At 34.7% G+C, this 17,341-nt stretch overlaps 2 protein-coding genes across 2 annotated transcripts; both read right to left on the reverse strand.

The window, feature by feature from the left end:
• Window positions 1–3,296: 3,296 nt before the first annotated feature.
• On the reverse strand, window positions 3,297–5,038 carry LOC133791367 (protein MAINTENANCE OF MERISTEMS-like). Its single transcript, XM_062229295.1, has 3 exons — window positions 4,607–5,038; window positions 3,699–3,770; window positions 3,297–3,368 (listed from the first exon to the last, which is right to left on the reverse strand). The coding sequence occupies exons 1-3, from the start codon at window positions 5,036–5,038 to the stop codon at window positions 3,297–3,299; spliced, it is 576 nt and encodes a 191-aa protein (XP_062085279.1).
• A 4,327-nt stretch (window positions 5,039–9,365) lies between these two features.
• Window positions 9,366–13,489, reverse strand: LOC133791368 (protein FAR1-RELATED SEQUENCE 5-like). The gene is made up of 2 exons (XM_062229296.1): window positions 13,362–13,489; window positions 9,366–11,817 (listed from the first exon to the last, which is right to left on the reverse strand). Exons 1-2 carry the CDS (start codon window positions 13,487–13,489, stop codon window positions 9,366–9,368), a joined length of 2,580 nt encoding a protein of 859 aa, XP_062085280.1.
• Between the last annotated feature and the right edge of the window lie 3,852 nt (window positions 13,490–17,341).

The following is a 17,341-nucleotide window of genomic DNA, read 5'->3' on the forward strand; positions in this document are numbered from 1 at the left end:
CATTTCCAAACATTTTTAAATGGAATTACAATTCTTCCATTTCAATGTAGTAATCCCTTTGGAAAAAGCAGTCTTGCAAAATATGAAACCAAACAAAGAAATATGAATCTATTCAATTCCATTCCACGAAATTTGTACCAAGTAAGCAAACATTCCGTATGGATTTTAATTTCATCAATTTTTCAGTTTATCATGTAAATTGTGATCAAGCAATAAGAACGGATAAAATAATTTAGAATATAACTGAATAAAGAATCATGAATTCGTCATAGTAATTAACAAAGATCCAAGTGGTTACATTGAAAACCCTAGAAAATAAAATTAGGTCATGTTTATAATTACAAAATCTTTAAAAAAGAAAGTAACATAAAGCAAAGATAAATAGAAAATATAAAAACTCTATGCCAATCCAAGTTCCTCTCCAAAGTAATCCCAATGCTCTTCTTCCAGTCTATGTCTGCAAAAAGTACCTCTTGTCTCTCAAAAATCGTGATTTAAACCAGATTAGGGTTTCTCCAATACATGAAATGACCCAAAACCCCTTGATTTAGTTGTATGCGATTTTCACACTTTTACACAGCTCATTCGGTCGCAAGAGGTGTTTTTTTTGCGGTCGCACGATTACAATATAAATGTCTATATTCTCTGAAATTGCAGCCTATTAATACTCTGTAAAGCCGTCGCAGGAATACCTTGTAAATGACCATGTTCGTTGGACTTGCGGCCGCATACTCCTATTCCTGCGGTCATAGGAATACTTTTAAATGCCTACGTTCTCTGGACTTGCGGCCGCAGAAACATATTCCTGCGGTCGTAGTAATTGCGTAGGAATGCTTTTCTCCTCTGGAATTGCGGCCGCAGGATTTCCCTGGGAATGCCTTTCTCCTCTGGAATTGCGGCCACAGCATATCCTTGCTGCGGTCGCAACACTTGCCTGGAAACACTGTTTTCCACCAACTTTTTTCATTCTGTTGGTTTTTTCACCACGTATGCACACCTATGTCTCCCAAGCCCTTCTATACTTGAAAACATATAGAAAGAAGTGTAAAACAGAACAAAAAATAACTGATAAGTGAGTTTTAGACTCATTTATCTTTGTGTTTTTCAGGTAAAGTATTAGGTGTTTGTTTTGTTTTTGTTATATTTTACGCTTCTTTCTATATGTTTTCAAGTATCGAAGGACTTAGGTGTGGAAACATGGTGGAAACATAGACAAAATGACAAAAAGTGGTGGAAATTGTGTTTCGGAGCACTTCCTGCGACCGCAGGAAGTGTGTCTTGCGGCCGCAGCATCAGAGGAGTTTTGCTTTCTAGAGCATTCCTGTGACCGCAGGAAGTGTGTCTTGCGGCCGCAGCTTCAGAGGAGTTTCACGTTTTAGAGCATTCCTGCGACCGCAGGATACGCCTGAAAAAGAAAAAAAATGCATATTTTAATTAAGGGGTTTTTAGTCATTTGAAGGGAATAAAATAGGGATTAGGTTAAAAAATGACGGGGAATTAGACAGAGAGAGGCGTTTTTGGAGTGCTGAACAGAGGGAGACGACGGCGGAGAGTGGAGGATCCATTCTTGAGTTTTCTTCATCTGTCTTCATTAGTTTCATGTTTGTAATTGAATTCTATGACTGCTAGAATGAATATAATGGGCTAATTTTCCTTTAGGGCTATTATGTGAATATTTTGGAAACCCTTTTTATGGATTAATGCAGAATTCATGTTCTTCTTCATCTCTTTCAATTCCGTACAATCTGTGTTACTTGTGCAATTAATGATTGATCACATCTAATTGTTATTTCATGAATCAAATTGAAATCTGAAAAGTGAAATTTGATATGTTTTGATTGTTTGGATGCAAATTCAATTTAGAACGAAAGTATCTAAATTGTTTGCCTATTTTACTGAGTTGTGTGGTTAATGCCTTCTTCATGATTCAACTGACCATAGAAATATAGGAAGTTTTCATTTAGATTGAATTTTGTAAATCTTAACCAGATTATGAATTATTTTTGCAACTTGTTCTTGAATAGGGAGAATGGGATATAATTCTTGCATTAGGAAATAAAATGGTGGAAAATAGAGGAGCATAATTGTCTTAATTTCATTTTCTCTGTTATTTTGTTTTAATTTTCATTGTGCTTCGTTAGTATTCTTCTTTGTTTGAAATCTCTGAAAATTGTTTAATCAAATAGAATTAAAAAGATTGATTGATTGGTAATTGATAAATCGATCCTTGAGGACGATACTTGGTTTTTACCATTTTATTACAAAGTGCGACTGTGTGCACTTGCATAGAAGAAAAATATCGCAACAACAACATTGTTCCGTAACCAAAAAACACACATATTAATGAGTATAAAACTCGTTTATCAACCTTCCCCAATTTTTTACTTTGGACTAGGGACGATGGAGTAGTTAAATAAAAGGAATAAAGTTGCTAATTTTGGTTGATTTTGAATTGAGGTTTATATGCCACCCAGTTAGAACAATTTCAACTTTAGAACTGACTGTAGAGGGGTGATAACATATCAATTGATTGGCATTAACTTTTGCTGGAGTTAGTAATCCATTAACATCCTGGTGCTTAGTCAATTAGCGTACTTTAAAACAGGATTATAATTGGTTGTACGTTTTCATATAACTAACCTCAATAAAATAAGTAAGTCATTTATAAAAAAAAACAGAAAAGGTGTAATGCAAATATGGTGGCTTGGTTACGTAAATTGGTGATATGAGAGTGCCCACCAAAAATAAATGATGATTTATACAAATAACACCTCGGAAGATGAGCTAAATTGCTGGGAAACATGTCAAGTCTTATGTTGTTAAGCAACGAACGTACTACATTGATTTATTTATTAATAACCCTTGTCTTTGTTTATTTGGCCAATTAGTTGTAGCCTTATTAGGGCTGTGATTTGAATATTCATCCCCATTATCACACAGAAATAATGAGAATAATAGATTTTGTATAATATGTTAATTTTTTTTTATGCAATATCAATGAAGTTATAAGTCCTATCATTGGGATTTAACGTTGACACATTAAGAAAGCAGAGTGCATATATATATTTAAAATGAACATAAACGAATAGGAGGTTCAGAAGAATGTATATGGGAAAAATAAATAAAGAAAAAAAATCAGATTTGAAGGGGTTAGGTGAGTTATTATAGTAATTATTGTATTAGTTCTGCCTCCTTTAGTGAATTGTACACTTGGCAATGTAAAAAAGAAAAGGCCTAATAAGCGGATGGGGTTTTTTTTGGGAGCAATGGTTTGTAAATTTCTGTGTTGAAACATGTCAAAGGCGTACGTTATTCGACATTGATTCTCCTTCGTTGTTATCAACTTCAACCCCTTTTGAGTTTGTCTCCTAACATAAAAAGAAAAGTGATCAGTTTTTTATAATATGCATATCGACTTTGATGGATGATGGTGAACAGAAAACTCATAAAATAAAGAGTTGTAGAATGGGATGTACTACCATTTCCTTTTGGAAAGTTTGAAGGATTCCTTTGTATTCCTCCACGGCATGGGCATTAGTTGTAATTTGGTGTCTTAGTCTTTCACCAAAGCCTTCCATATTGTTTAGGAGTTGTTCCCGTCTTTCTCTTTTTGTCTAGGTCGCGCAGTATATATAATGAGATATATGTTACATTAAAAAGTTGAACCATATTAATGTAAATAATATAAAAACTTGTACCTCCAAACCACATTGCGGAAGAGGATTGTCCAAACTAGTTTTGAAGTTACTAGTGATTGTTGGATTTGTTTCCTGCGAAAGAAGTAGTAGCAAAACATTTGGATCACTTTTTGGATATGTTAAATAACCCAACTCCTATGTAATAATTAAACAATTTTTTGTTGTGTAAACAACTATTTTTTGTTTTACCTTCATCTTATTGGTTGTGCTTAAAACTTGATTTCTATATATATCCATATTCTTCACTGTTGTCTCGTCGAGGAAATGTTCGGCATTTTTTCCAATTAAACACCACGGCTTCGTAATAATGACTAGCTTCTCCTTGCGGAGCATTGACTTTGGGGGGGAGCTTTGGAATACACAGACACTTGACACGAGTTGATTGCCTAGTGACTCGCTCTGCCAAATACCACTCTCCACCGTCTGGTCCAACTACTAGTATCCGACACTTATTCGCTTCATCACTTTGGGCTACGTAGTAAGGGTGGATGTCATCTTCTCCCCATGGACACCAATCAACCTAATCAGCATTAGGTATGTTTGTTTGTTAGTTCCCAGTATTAAGTTGTATTTTACGGTCCCCATCTTCCCTATTTAACCTGATAAAGATATTTAGATCTTCGTTACCTCTTCCAAACTCAGGCGACTTAATTTTCCTCTATAGTACTTCAACAAAACATAACGATCCATTGTCGGGGGTGGGCAATTACACCATATTAGACTACGCGGGAAGACTTTTGACGATATTGATTGGGGTGTGACACGAAGACATGGGAGATACTCTCTCCCCCAGACCTGCCAGGTTGAAATAAATAAGAATTGGCTATGTGTTGTAATTCAATATACAAAACACATGTCAAATCTAGTTTAAAAATTAACTCATAAATTAATATTGAACTTGTATTTACCTCCCAAGTTTTCCAGAGTCCTCCTATGCAGTGTGTATTAAGTCTGCACAAGTCATCCATTTGTTGGTATGCGAAAGCCAACCCAGCACCACCCCAATTGAAATTAGGTATGTCTGCAATACATTGTAAAGAAGGAATGTAGTATAGATCGACCATGTTGTTACGACGTGCAAACAGAGTTGATCCCAATAGTGCTAATATGAACACCCTAGCAAGTCTATCACAATCCGTTCCAGTATTCAAAGGCATGTTCTTATAAACAGAGTACAGCCAACTAACTTCCACTCTACTTTTTTTGAGGAGTGCCAAAGGTTCTCCAACCAAGGTCCTCAACAAATTTGGGTTTCTATGCACCCTCTTATTCATTTTCAGAACTTTCCCGTACACCGGTAGGCCAGAAATTGCACTAAAATCTGTAGGAGTTAACGTCATCTCCCCGAGATCTTCAAAAATGAATGTGTGTGTTGTATCCCACCATTTTGATGCCAGCGCTTGAATGAGTGGAACGTCAATCTCAGACCGATTGATTCCATCAACTAGGGCATGCATACCAGCAACTCTAATTCGGTCTCTAACTGGCGAGGGTAGGATATTATACCACTTCAACACAAGTAGAGAATTCCCTGCGCCTGTAATGTCCAGTAAATTTGTCTGGATTTATAACATATGTTAGTGGATTGATTGAATAACGTTAGTGGTTTTAAAACATTAAATATGCAACACTGTATCCATACACCATCATAAACATTAAATTGCCCCCTCAATCACAAAAACCCAGTTGAAATTAGCAATATTTACCTTTTGTGATATGTGGGAATCCTCATTCAATCGCACTGTGGTCAAAGAATTCTTAGAGGGTGATTTTTTTTGCCACCGAATACCATGTTGGCCTTGTTGGACAGCTAATTCATGGCTGGGGACTTTTCTTGTCATGTAGGAATCTATTTTGCTTTGGTTGGTTGAGGAGTTACTTACGACTATCTCATTTGTTCCATACCAGCCTTTGTTCATGTCCTTTTCATCTTCCGTTTCGCATAAGCTATGTCTGCGCTTCATTTGGTCAAGTATTTGTACAATGCGACATCAAAAATTAATAAAACAGGGGTACAATAATAAGTTTAACACCTATATTGTAAAATTCTTCAGTTGTGTAATAACTAATAAGCAAAAGCAGGGGTTTTGATTCAAAAAATTAAGTTTAAAACAATTACTGTTATCACTAAGAAAATCTAGAACCACGATCATAAATAAAAAAAAAATTACGTTTTACTTAAGGAAACATTATAACACAAATTATATAAAACCATAACGATGCTAACAAATGCATTCAGTGCTTACATGGTTCGGTGGTCGGTTAGGAGGAGGCCGGTGTGAATAATAGGCTGAAGTGCACACTAATGGAGACTTGTGAACCTTAACAAAGGACGGTAAATCCGTGTCTCTTTTGAAATGGGAGTAAATTTTTTTCGAATGTATTAAATTCAGATATTAAATTCACGCGACTACCTCACTAGTCAACCATGGCAAGCATTGATGAGGACTGTGAAGAGAGTCTCGATGTGTAGATGTTGATGATAGAGACGATAGGTCATTGACAACTTATTGGGCCCATGTGATTGGGCTTCTGCAATAATTGCTGAAAGACTTTAGTTTACAAACACACATTTTGTTTAAAAATTTTATGGGCCTATTCTGTTTTAAAATTTTGGTACCATGTTACGGGCCTGCTCCTATTTTCTGTTGATTAACATTTTTTTTAAACTTCAAACATGTAAACCAATGAACTAAACAGAATTAAAAACGAATAAATTTTTTTTCCCTTTCTTTGTTACCTGTTCATTTGCAGCACTTTCCCTCTTCTTTCTTCTGCGTCTTTCTTCTGCTTTTTCTTCATTACCAGCCACCCACTTCAGCACATCTTGCTGGATAGAGCTGCAAGGCTGGGGGAGCAGCGGCGAGGACGGGCACGCAGCGACAAGGTCGGACCATTAAGTTGATGTTGTACAACGGTGAGGTTGGATGTGGCTGGGCTTAATTATTTTTCAACAAATCCCAGATCTAGCTTTATTGTTTGTTTCTGGTGAGCCTCTCTTCTTCTCATTCACTAATTCTCTTTCTCTAATATATGTTTTTTGTCAACTATTTCTGGCCTCCGACTTCGACTGCGACGGGGTTGGGTTTATGGGCTTCGATATCTCTGTTTTGCTGGTTTACTACTTTCTGCATATACTCCACTTGGTGGCGACTGATCTAGACAACATAAACCATGTATTGAAACAGAGATATGGCTACATAGGGTGATGGGTACGGGAATCAAAGTTAATTACTGTATGAATGAACAGTTCATATAATTTAGCTTTAACTCTGTTATCTACTTGAGTGAGAGAGAACTCTGTTATTGTCTTTCCCAAGAAAAATGCTACATATCAGGATGGAAATTTAACCCGAGTCACATGGCATGATAGCTGCCTTATTTTATTTATTTATTTAGTAAAAAAATAAACACACCTCTACTGTATTATGATATAACAACACATCAAACTGTTCATTTTATTTTTTAAATACTGAACATTTTCTGTTTTACAGATAAGAAACCACTCACAGGTTTCTAGAAAAACCATTCCCCGTTTGTAATAAATTGAGAAGAAAAAACTCACCTTTGTTATGAAAATAGGTTTCCACGACAGAAGTTGAAGATTATGGTGTGATATACTATTACACTGTTATATTCTTGCATAATTTTTTTTTCAGCCCAAGTTAGTAATCTTTCGCTCACTTTCTATATACTTTAATTAAATCTTTAAAAATCTAGTAACAGAGTGGCCTATAAGCCATTTCACCAAGAAAATGAGCAGACCCATTACTGAGTATTCAGATCAAACAACATCAATATTTAGATTTTATAAAGAAATCAAACAAAGATTCTAGAGAATAAGAAATTTTCTTGACCGAAAATAGAAATACTATAGATCTATAGTACAAGTTTGAGATGAAGAGAATGAATCTAGATTTAATTTGAGTTTTGAGATGAAGAGATGCGTGAGCCAAGAATAAGTTTCTGAATCTTGAAGTGATATGCATTTATATACATACATATATATATATATAAACAAGGTTCATATTTATAGCAGTGTTGAAAGCAGGTTTTTCTGATCGACGAAGTCTTCTTCGAACAGCCCCGACGGCTCCACTAGCAATCCTTGATAGATCGACTCGAAATAATTCATCTCATAACCAACAAGAAGAAATCCAAATCCCCCTTAGCCATGCTCCCCACCTCGGCATTTGTTGCCAAACCTTGGTTAACAATGCCAGTGCGGAGAAGGACCTCAAGGATCTCAAGAGAAAAAAGACTATCTCAACCTTCCATGCCTTCCAAATCGAGCTTCACGACCTCCAATTCGTTGATTCTTGAATCGTCTCTCAATTTGAATATCACAAAGACACGATCAAGGTTGTCTCCATTGGAAGCTTTTGGATTTATGGAGCAAGTACTTTGTCCAGACATACATGGTAATGGCTTCTAGTTTCAAACGAGGAACTTTGGTAAGATAGATGTAGTGAGCACTGAGCAAGCTGGGTTTTGTTGGAAAAAAAACAAAAAAATATTTTTCTTATTCAATAATATTGTTTTAATAAACATATCAATAAGAATAGAGAAAGTTATTTTTCATTTTTTTTTAAAATAAAAAGAAAAGTTGATTGTGTTTTAATAAGTGGAGCAGATCCAGGTAGCACTTGCCAAAATATTACATATGGCCCGGGTTAATAATTCCACCGTCATGAATAGAAACTACATATTAAGTGTATAAAGGCTTGAGAAGAATTAGTGCACTAACCATGGTTATGTCTGACTTTATTATACGTAGGCCACTTTTAAAAGTTTGGACATAGTGAAAGGGGAAAAAAGGTAAAAGTTTGGACATAGTGAAAGGGGAAAAAAGGTAGTTCAAGTATGGCCTACTATTATATTTGAACTACATTTATTTTTATTTTTGTGGACTTCTTTTGCGAACTACTTTAATTTTTTAGCAAAGTCAACTTTTGGAAGTAGACACATTGAAGCAATTTGTGTTTTATGAACAAGGCATGAATGGGCTAGCGGTGAAGGCTAGGTGGCTGTGGTGTTGGCTTTAATTTGATTTTTATTTTTTCATTTCAAATATGATTGGTGTATTTTTCTAGTTTTCAGTATACTGCAGCATAATTATTGTAAATTTTTGATAAGATTCTGCCAATTTGATGTATTAAATTCAGTTAAAATTTAATCTTTTTTATTTGTAATTTTTGAATTTTTTTATGACATTTCGAATGGAGCAATGCCCGTTGCTATATGAACCTACGGAAATTGATATTTCCCGTCTTTATATCATAGAGCTATGGACTGCCCGTTCATGTAGAGTTCAGAAAATAAATAATAAAATATGTTTACCTATTATAAGGTTAAGGCTACTTAATATCAGCATAAGTACAGTTGCAAAATATAAATAACATGCAACCATTAAAGAGCCTAAGACTGTATTTTTATCATTATAAGACCATGGCAGACCTCCATATCGATAGAAATGCTGACCAAGTATTCCGCACATTAGTTTTGCTACAAATTTAGAACATAGTGTTTAGTATTAATTTCTAATATCACTCAACCATACATTTTGTAATTACAAAGTGAATCTAACTTTGAGAAATCCTATTACTCCACCGATTTGAACCGTAGTCATTTGGTTCTTCATCTACCATGCAATATGGTCACCAATCACTAAGCTTTGAAGTCAAACTCTCTTCCTTGACTGCCTTCCACTTCATCTTCTTCAAAATTGAATGTTTTGTTTTCTGTCCATTGATGACTGCCCTCTTCATGATTAGCATATTCGTCATCTTCTTCATTTTCGGAATCTTCGGAATAGACACACTGTTCCTTTCCCTTCAGTCTTTTGGGGCATGTTAACTTGTTGTGACCAGCCTTCTTGCATAAACTACATTTCCTACCGACACTATTTCTTGTTCCTGCTATTCTCCCAGTCCCCTTAGATTTGGTGAATTCTGGGTCTTGCACAATGAACTGGGACGCCCTATGCATAGGGAGGTTGGACGTGCAACTATCTCCACCAATCACTAAAGCTTCTTTCAATGTTGCACAAATTCGATCAATTTCGAGTGTAGCAATACGATGTGCATAGTCGGTCCTACTCGCGAGGAAGGCAACCTCATTCATTCGATTACTTATTTGTCCAAACCTAGCCTTTTGGAGGGTGGTTTTATCAATATGAATACAACTATCATTCCAGATTGAACTCTCTCCTGACCGAGCTTCAATTGTCCACTGCGTCACAATAAGTGACTTTGGCATGTGTCCCATGTCTAGGTGCTTCATTACGGCAAACATATGCCTACATGGTATCCCAAACGTAAGAAAATATTGGCATTCACAGACAAAAAAGTCATGATCGAAAGTTGCATAGACTGCTCGGCTTGGTCCCCGACGAAACTTGTGTAGTTTCATCATTATAGCACCCTCCATGATGGTTTTTGTGAGTACAGTGTAGTGGCCTTCCTTTGACATTTGTCGTCTAACCTTAAAAAACATATTCCTTGTATATATCCTTGAAAGTTCTTCCTCCATAACTGGTAAGTTCGTCACTCCTAATTGTGGTGATGTGTGCAGTGACTCATAATCATCGGTTGCTTCGCGATGCCTAACCCATGAAAGGGCCATGTCAAGGGCCCTATCAAATTCATATAGCTTCAACTTCTGGTTCAATTTTTTCTTCAGAACGACATTAATACCTTCGTTACGTTGGGTGGTTGACATGCCACAGAAAAAGTTCCCTCTCAAGTAGGTCTCTGCCCATTTATGTCTTGTATTGTACAATTTAGCACCATACTTCTTTCCTTGCAACCCATACTGTATCATAACTTCACTGAATTTATCCTCAAACTCGTCAACATCATAATACTTGAACACGAGCTTTGTTAGGCTTTCGCTGAAACTTGGGTCTTTCACCTTCTTAACAGCTTTGTTGTGCATATGCCAATAACAAAGGTGGTGGGTTGCATTTGGGATCAAAGCCTCTATTGCTGTTGCAATTGCCTCATCGCCATCGGTGACAACTGTTTTGGGTTGAGCCTCATCCATACATTCTAAAAAGGCTCGTGTCGCCCACATGTAGCTGCTTGCAGACTCGTTTGCGAGAATTGCAAGGCCTAGTATGGTAGTCCTGAAATGGTTGTTGACTCCCACCCATACAAGTAACGGTTTGCCATAACTATTGGTCTTATATGTTGAGTCAAATGCGATTGCATGTCCATACATCTCATAGTCCAGTCTTGACTTCCCATCCGCCCAAAACAAGTTCAAAAGTCGTCTTTTGTTGTCGTACGAGAATATTCCATAAAATCTCAGGTCGTGATCAGCTTTATGCTCTAGATACCCGACAGCATGACCCGCGTCCGATCCTGCAAACTGCACATTTGTTGCAGCAGACATACGATTGTACAGGTCTTTCACCGTGAACAACAATTTATGATAACCCCCCACCTTGTCGTCCATGTATGACATTATGTGGCATGTTCTAACACCTGCATCCTTCATTGACTTTGCCTGCTGAAGATCACCAGGTGACACAAACCTGTTGGACCGTAGAAACTGCTTGTGGTCATTGATGGTGACCGGATGTGAGTGTTCTGTTGAGAACTCCTTGCAACTCCATTTACCACTACACTTAATCAGATTAACCCGGAATGCAACCTTACAATGGACTCTGGTAATTTTCTTCGGTTCCGTTTTTTTATCCTGCCTATTTAAATTTGCCTCTAACCTAGACCCTTCCCTAGAGCACACCCACTCTCGCTCGCGAATCTGGCTAGCGCTATTCTTCCTCATGTGACCTTTTCGAATGCTAAATCCAATCACTCTTCCATATGCATATATAAATTCCTCTGCAAGGTCCAGTGTCTCAAAAACATGGCCTATTAGGGTGTTCTTACTCAATTCTAGTGGGTTTTCAAAGATTCTGAACTTTGAAAAAATTCCCTCTCCTTCCTCATCCAACACAGTTGGGTCCTCATAATCTGCCAAATCCGGTCCTGCAAACGTTCGTGGTTCAAAATTATTTTCTCCATATAGTTGTTCTATTTCTTCCATTTCACTGATCTGCAATTCCCCATCCACATTCTCTTCTCCATTATAAAAAACCATTTCACTTCCCGTCCTGTTAAATATAACCAAAATAAAGGATTTCAGTGTTAAAGAGTGTATAAATAAATCAACTCCTACTATGACTTTATCTCAGGAGGTATACTTTCACATAGGTATCAATATAAAACAATTGTATCACATTTATAATTAGCAAGATTTATCATTTCTTTTCAACTAACTTCACTCATATGCTAACATATTGTAACTCAGTATAAACTTTACCAATTTTTAAATTTTATGTTTACCTTTGGTTAATGTGAAACGTTCAACAACTCTAGAGGATTCCATTTTTAAAAGATAAATCATGCATTAAATTGTTTAATCAATTCCACATAAAAATTGGTAATGAGGTTAAAAGTTACAATGAATATCAACGTTTTACACAATCTTGAAGAGTATATGGTGTGTGTAAAGGTTAACTACATTGTAATTTTATAGATAAGGTAGGAGGCATATAACCTGGGATGGAGTCCCTGAGAGCGATTTTCAATGGCCCTCTTTTTGTCGATTAACTCCAGATTGCTTCACAGAGGACTTGGCCTGAATCCATGCAACATTGTTTGAATTATTGAAGTTGTTTGGTTTTTTTCTGGTATGAGGAAGAAAAACACGAATCACTTGTGCTTTGTTAATGTTTGGGTTAGAATGCAGGATAAAACAATTAATGAACAATAAAAATACATAATTTCTTTTAACTACTCCTATGGTCATTATGACATGTGAAACATGACCGGTATATCCAAAAGAATATCACAATTTTCATTTATATTAAACCAACCTGTGAACATTTAATGTGAACATAACTCAGATCTAGTACATCATCACCACCTGACTAATTTCCCAATACTAAACCATGTCTACCCAATAGTAATCCGCCACATCAATTAAAATTTTATTACTAGTGTAATTGTGTTTGTGATCCTTTATTTTTAATTTTATTACCGGTGGTATTTATTTTGTGTGGGCTTTTATTTTTTTTTTAAAAAAAAAATTATAAAAACTTTGTCAGTCAGAAATTGTAAAGTAAGCTATTGTCAATCATAATTAATGCTTTGTTTTTATATAACACAACGGGATTTGTTATCAATAATAATCAGTGTGAGTGCAGATAATTTTTTGGTGAGAAATGCGGTAGAATTTTATCGCGAGCCAACATGGTAGTACACTTGCTAATATTAAAACGTGCCACACCTAAAAGGGGTGACATTTAATAAGTTTAGTTTTAATTGAATCCAAATAAAAAAATTAAAACCACATATTATTTAATATTAAAAAAGTATACAACTGTAACAAACTTTAATATAAAAAAATAAATTTTGTTGTCTTCCTCCATGTCAAACTTTAGAAATTTAAAATAAGTTTAATAAACCCCCATTTTTTATTCCCTATTCATCCCCTCTCCCTGAGACGGTGATACCCCGTATTTCTAGCTTACTCATTTTCTTCTCTCACGGTAGACCACCACCATCACCTGTGTCATGCTAGCTCACGATGACCACTACAACCACCATTTTCACGCCATCGTCGATGAACCCCGAAAGCCACGACCACCACCACCTTTTCCGTCTCGCCACTACAATGGGTTTCACGCCACTTCTTCCACCATTGATGTCGATGTAGAGCTCAGTTGATGAAGATGATACGGGAACTGAACTTCTTTCACCAAGAGGAGGACAAAGCACCATTAGCCACACAAAAGTTGTAAACGAAGACAAACACAGTCAGACAGTGGAAGAAAGCAAAGTTTAATTTTTTCTACATTAAAATAATATTTGTTCTTTTATTTTTTTATTATTTTTGTTAGTTTAAATCAATAAAAAATAAACTTAATAAATGTCAGAGACATTTTAAGATGTGAGAATTTGTCTTTTTATAGCATTTGTATTTTTTGGGAGCCTGCCTTGCATGCTAAGTCAATTTTTGCGGCTCACTAGGCATGTGGCAATTCGGCCATACTTGGATCTCTACAAATTTAGCTACATATTCAAAGTGTGTATGTGTTAAAGTTAATAAAGCTATCTACCTTTTTTTTTTTTTTTTTTTGTACATACCGAAATTTTTTATATATCACATGTGAGTCTGACACGCTTGTTTTCTTTCTATTAAATTGCCTAAAAACTAATGTAATTGTTCAAGAAATTCTACTGTGTTAAAAAAAGTGAATATCTTATATATTTTAATTTGTCAAATATAATAAATTAAAATTTTTGTTAAAATAATAAATTAAAAATTACTATTTTTGTTTTACGTGATTATTTATTTGATCAATGAATTTTTTTAGAAAATAAATTGTAAATTAAAATTAAATTATATTGTTATATGATTTTATAATTAATTATTTTACTAAATTTATATAGATAAAGATTTTAAAAAGTAATTGACTTGTAAAAAGGACAGAAGAACAAAAAATCAAGACTGTAAAGAAAAATTAAAGAAAATTAGGAAGAAATTTTGTTTTTTTAAAAAAAAACTCAATTTACAATTTGTGGAGTAAGAAAAATATTTTACTTTGTTCGCTATTTTTTGTTAGCTATTTTTATTTTATAATATTTAACTTTTAGTATAGAATTGAAATGATAAATTTATATTTATTTATTAATAGTAATTTTTTTTTGTAATCTTTATTTTATAAAATATTTTATCATTACCTTAATTTTATTTTAAAAAATATATTATAAATTAGAATCCCTTTGTATAATTTTACAATTAAATATTTTAACAAATATAGTTATAAAGGTGAATAAGAATTTAAAATTGAAGAAAATACCCTTTTTATTAAAAAAAAGAGAGTAAATAATTTAACACCAGAAGTGTAGAAAGAAAAAAAAAATTTGTCAGTAAAGAGAAATTATTGTACATAACATAGACCTTAAAAAAAATGTAAAAAGTCTATTAATATATAATGAGAACATAAGAAACAAGTAAGAAAACGTGAAAACATCATTTCCTAAATCCTTTGATAAATTAGAGTTTGTTTTTAAAAATTATTTTCAAAAATAATAAACCAAACAAGATTTTTGTGTACGTCCACAACTTTTAAATTTTAAAAACATAAAATCTGATTGGAATTCTATACCAATCACACCCTTAATTATTTATTAAATTAAATAAAATCTGTTATATATAATAATAATTAATTAATATGTTGTGGGTATAAAATTTCAAACAAAGTTGTTATTATTTATACACATGTGTAAACAGCCCTAAAACAAACATACTCAGAATTGATGTAGAGGCACATTAACCTTAATAAACAGGAACGGCAATACTAAAATAAAAACTTAAGCCATTGTCTATAGCACAACGCATAATTAGTACTACAAGGGGCATGTCCAAAACAGATTGTGAAATAGTTCCAGGCAAAAGTCGTGTTTACTAACACAAACCATACAAAATATTGAGTCTGTTCCGTAACCCCAAACAAGTTCAAACTCGACGAAAATATAGTACTTAATCCTTAAAACTGTAGAAACCTCCCAACGATAATACATAACTATTTATCATTACCGTTGTTGATTCCAGTAGATGGACCTGTTGTGGGTGGAGTAGGTTTGGGACCAGCACCATTGAAGTAGGCAGCCATCTGAGAAGACAGGCGATCTATTTTCTTATTGCACTCCATTTGTCTGATTTCGATGTCATCGAGTTTGCTCATGGTATAGTGTTGGAAGAGTTGTGGATCTATCACCGTCAATGGCGGCGACGATGGTTGTGCCTCCTCAGATGCATATGGGGAAGCACCGAAGTCGGTGTAGTCTGCACAGAAGCACCCATCGCTCTTATATCCATTGGCTTGAAAGAGATTCCTCATAACGCCGAGGGTTAATAAATTAGGACAACATTATTTAGTATATAACAACATTAATAGATTATATTCATCATCTGATTTGAAATAAAAACTATGTTCAACAAACTAAATTAAAAATAGATATAACTCATATGTTGGGCTGATTACCAAAAATTATAAATTACAAAGTTAAGAATGGGTAGAAAATGAATACCTTCCTCCCCATCCCCACATTTCTTGCCTCCCATTCTTTGTTGTTCCTCCGCATCGCTGGTGTCAGAAGAGAGTTCATGCAAAACAATATTGGCTGACCTCTCTTGGATTTCAATGGACGGCGACATAGTGGGTGGAGGGTTTGGGTGAAAACCTTGGTCGTGGTTTACATTGACTTCAAAGTCGTCAGAGTAGTACGGAGTGCTGCCTGTAGAATAGTCGGACCAGTTGTTTGATTGAGCAAACTCCTTTCTGGAACGTGAAGATTTCCTACCAATTTTTTTTTTGGAAGCCATTGTTCTCTTGTTTGAGCTACAATCTGAAGCGTAAACGTTAAAAGACACAGAAGGTCAAATATTAATAAATGAAATATATATTAACAGATTCACACGCAAGGCAATAAATGAAAAAATGATGGTTTGGACTGTCCAAACCGTGTCTACACGGTATTTATTATTTTTGCAGTGCCATCATTCCAAGAGTCTTTTTTTTTCACCGTTAGATGAACCAATATCAATCAACCAATATCTCTTTATTTATCCTTAGATTTTTGTTTTTTTGTTTTCTCTCAAACACATTTCCGTTTCACATGCATGCAGGAAAATCTTTGATTTCCATGTATTGGATCCACATGATGATAATTTTCCTTTATTATATAATAAAACTATCCTATTTAATTGGTTTAAATAATGTATTAATACCATATATGAAATGGTAAAAATTAAGTATAATATATGTATATTTAAAGTCTTTCAGTTAATTACTCTAAAACGACTTCTCAAAATTTATGATGGTATTAGTACAAATAAAATATGAAATTTATTGTACAAAATGATAAGTGACACTATCTTTTAATACACGATGATTAATTATTTACAAGATGGGGGACTCGATGACACAAGCCTGGGGGAATTTGAGAGCATACCTCGATAAAGAAGCGATAGGACTCGATGGGGCATCGATGGTACAGGCTTTTGGGTAGTTTAGGGAATACCTCGATAGGCATCGATGGGGCCTCGATGGTACGGGCTTTTGGGTAGTTTAGGGAATACCTCGATAGGCATCGATATAGATCGATGGGGCCTCGATGGTACGACTTTTTGGGTAGTTTGGGGAATACCTCGATAGGCATCGATAGAGATCGATGGGGCTCGATGGTACAGGCTTTTTGGGTAGTTCAGGGAATACCTCGATAGGCATCGATATAGATCGATGGGGCCTCGATGGTACAGGATTTTGGGTAGCTTAGGGCATACCTCGATATGGATCAATAGATATCGATAGGAATCGATGCGAAAAGGTTTTGGGAATTTTAGAACACACCTCGATATGTATACCATATATCAAATGTTCTAGTGAATAATTTAATTGGTTTGAATAGTGTATTAATACGTATACCATATATCAAATGTTAAAAATTAATTATAATATTATGTATAATTAAAGTCTGATTATGATGGTATTAGTAGAAATAAAATATGAAATTTATTGCACAAATTTATAAGTGACACTATTTTTTAATAGACAATGATTAATT

Source organism: Humulus lupulus, chromosome 7 (genome assembly GCF_963169125.1).
Source record: "Humulus lupulus chromosome 7, drHumLupu1.1, whole genome shotgun sequence".
Lineage (NCBI taxonomy): Eukaryota > Viridiplantae > Streptophyta > Magnoliopsida > Rosales > Cannabaceae > Humulus > Humulus lupulus.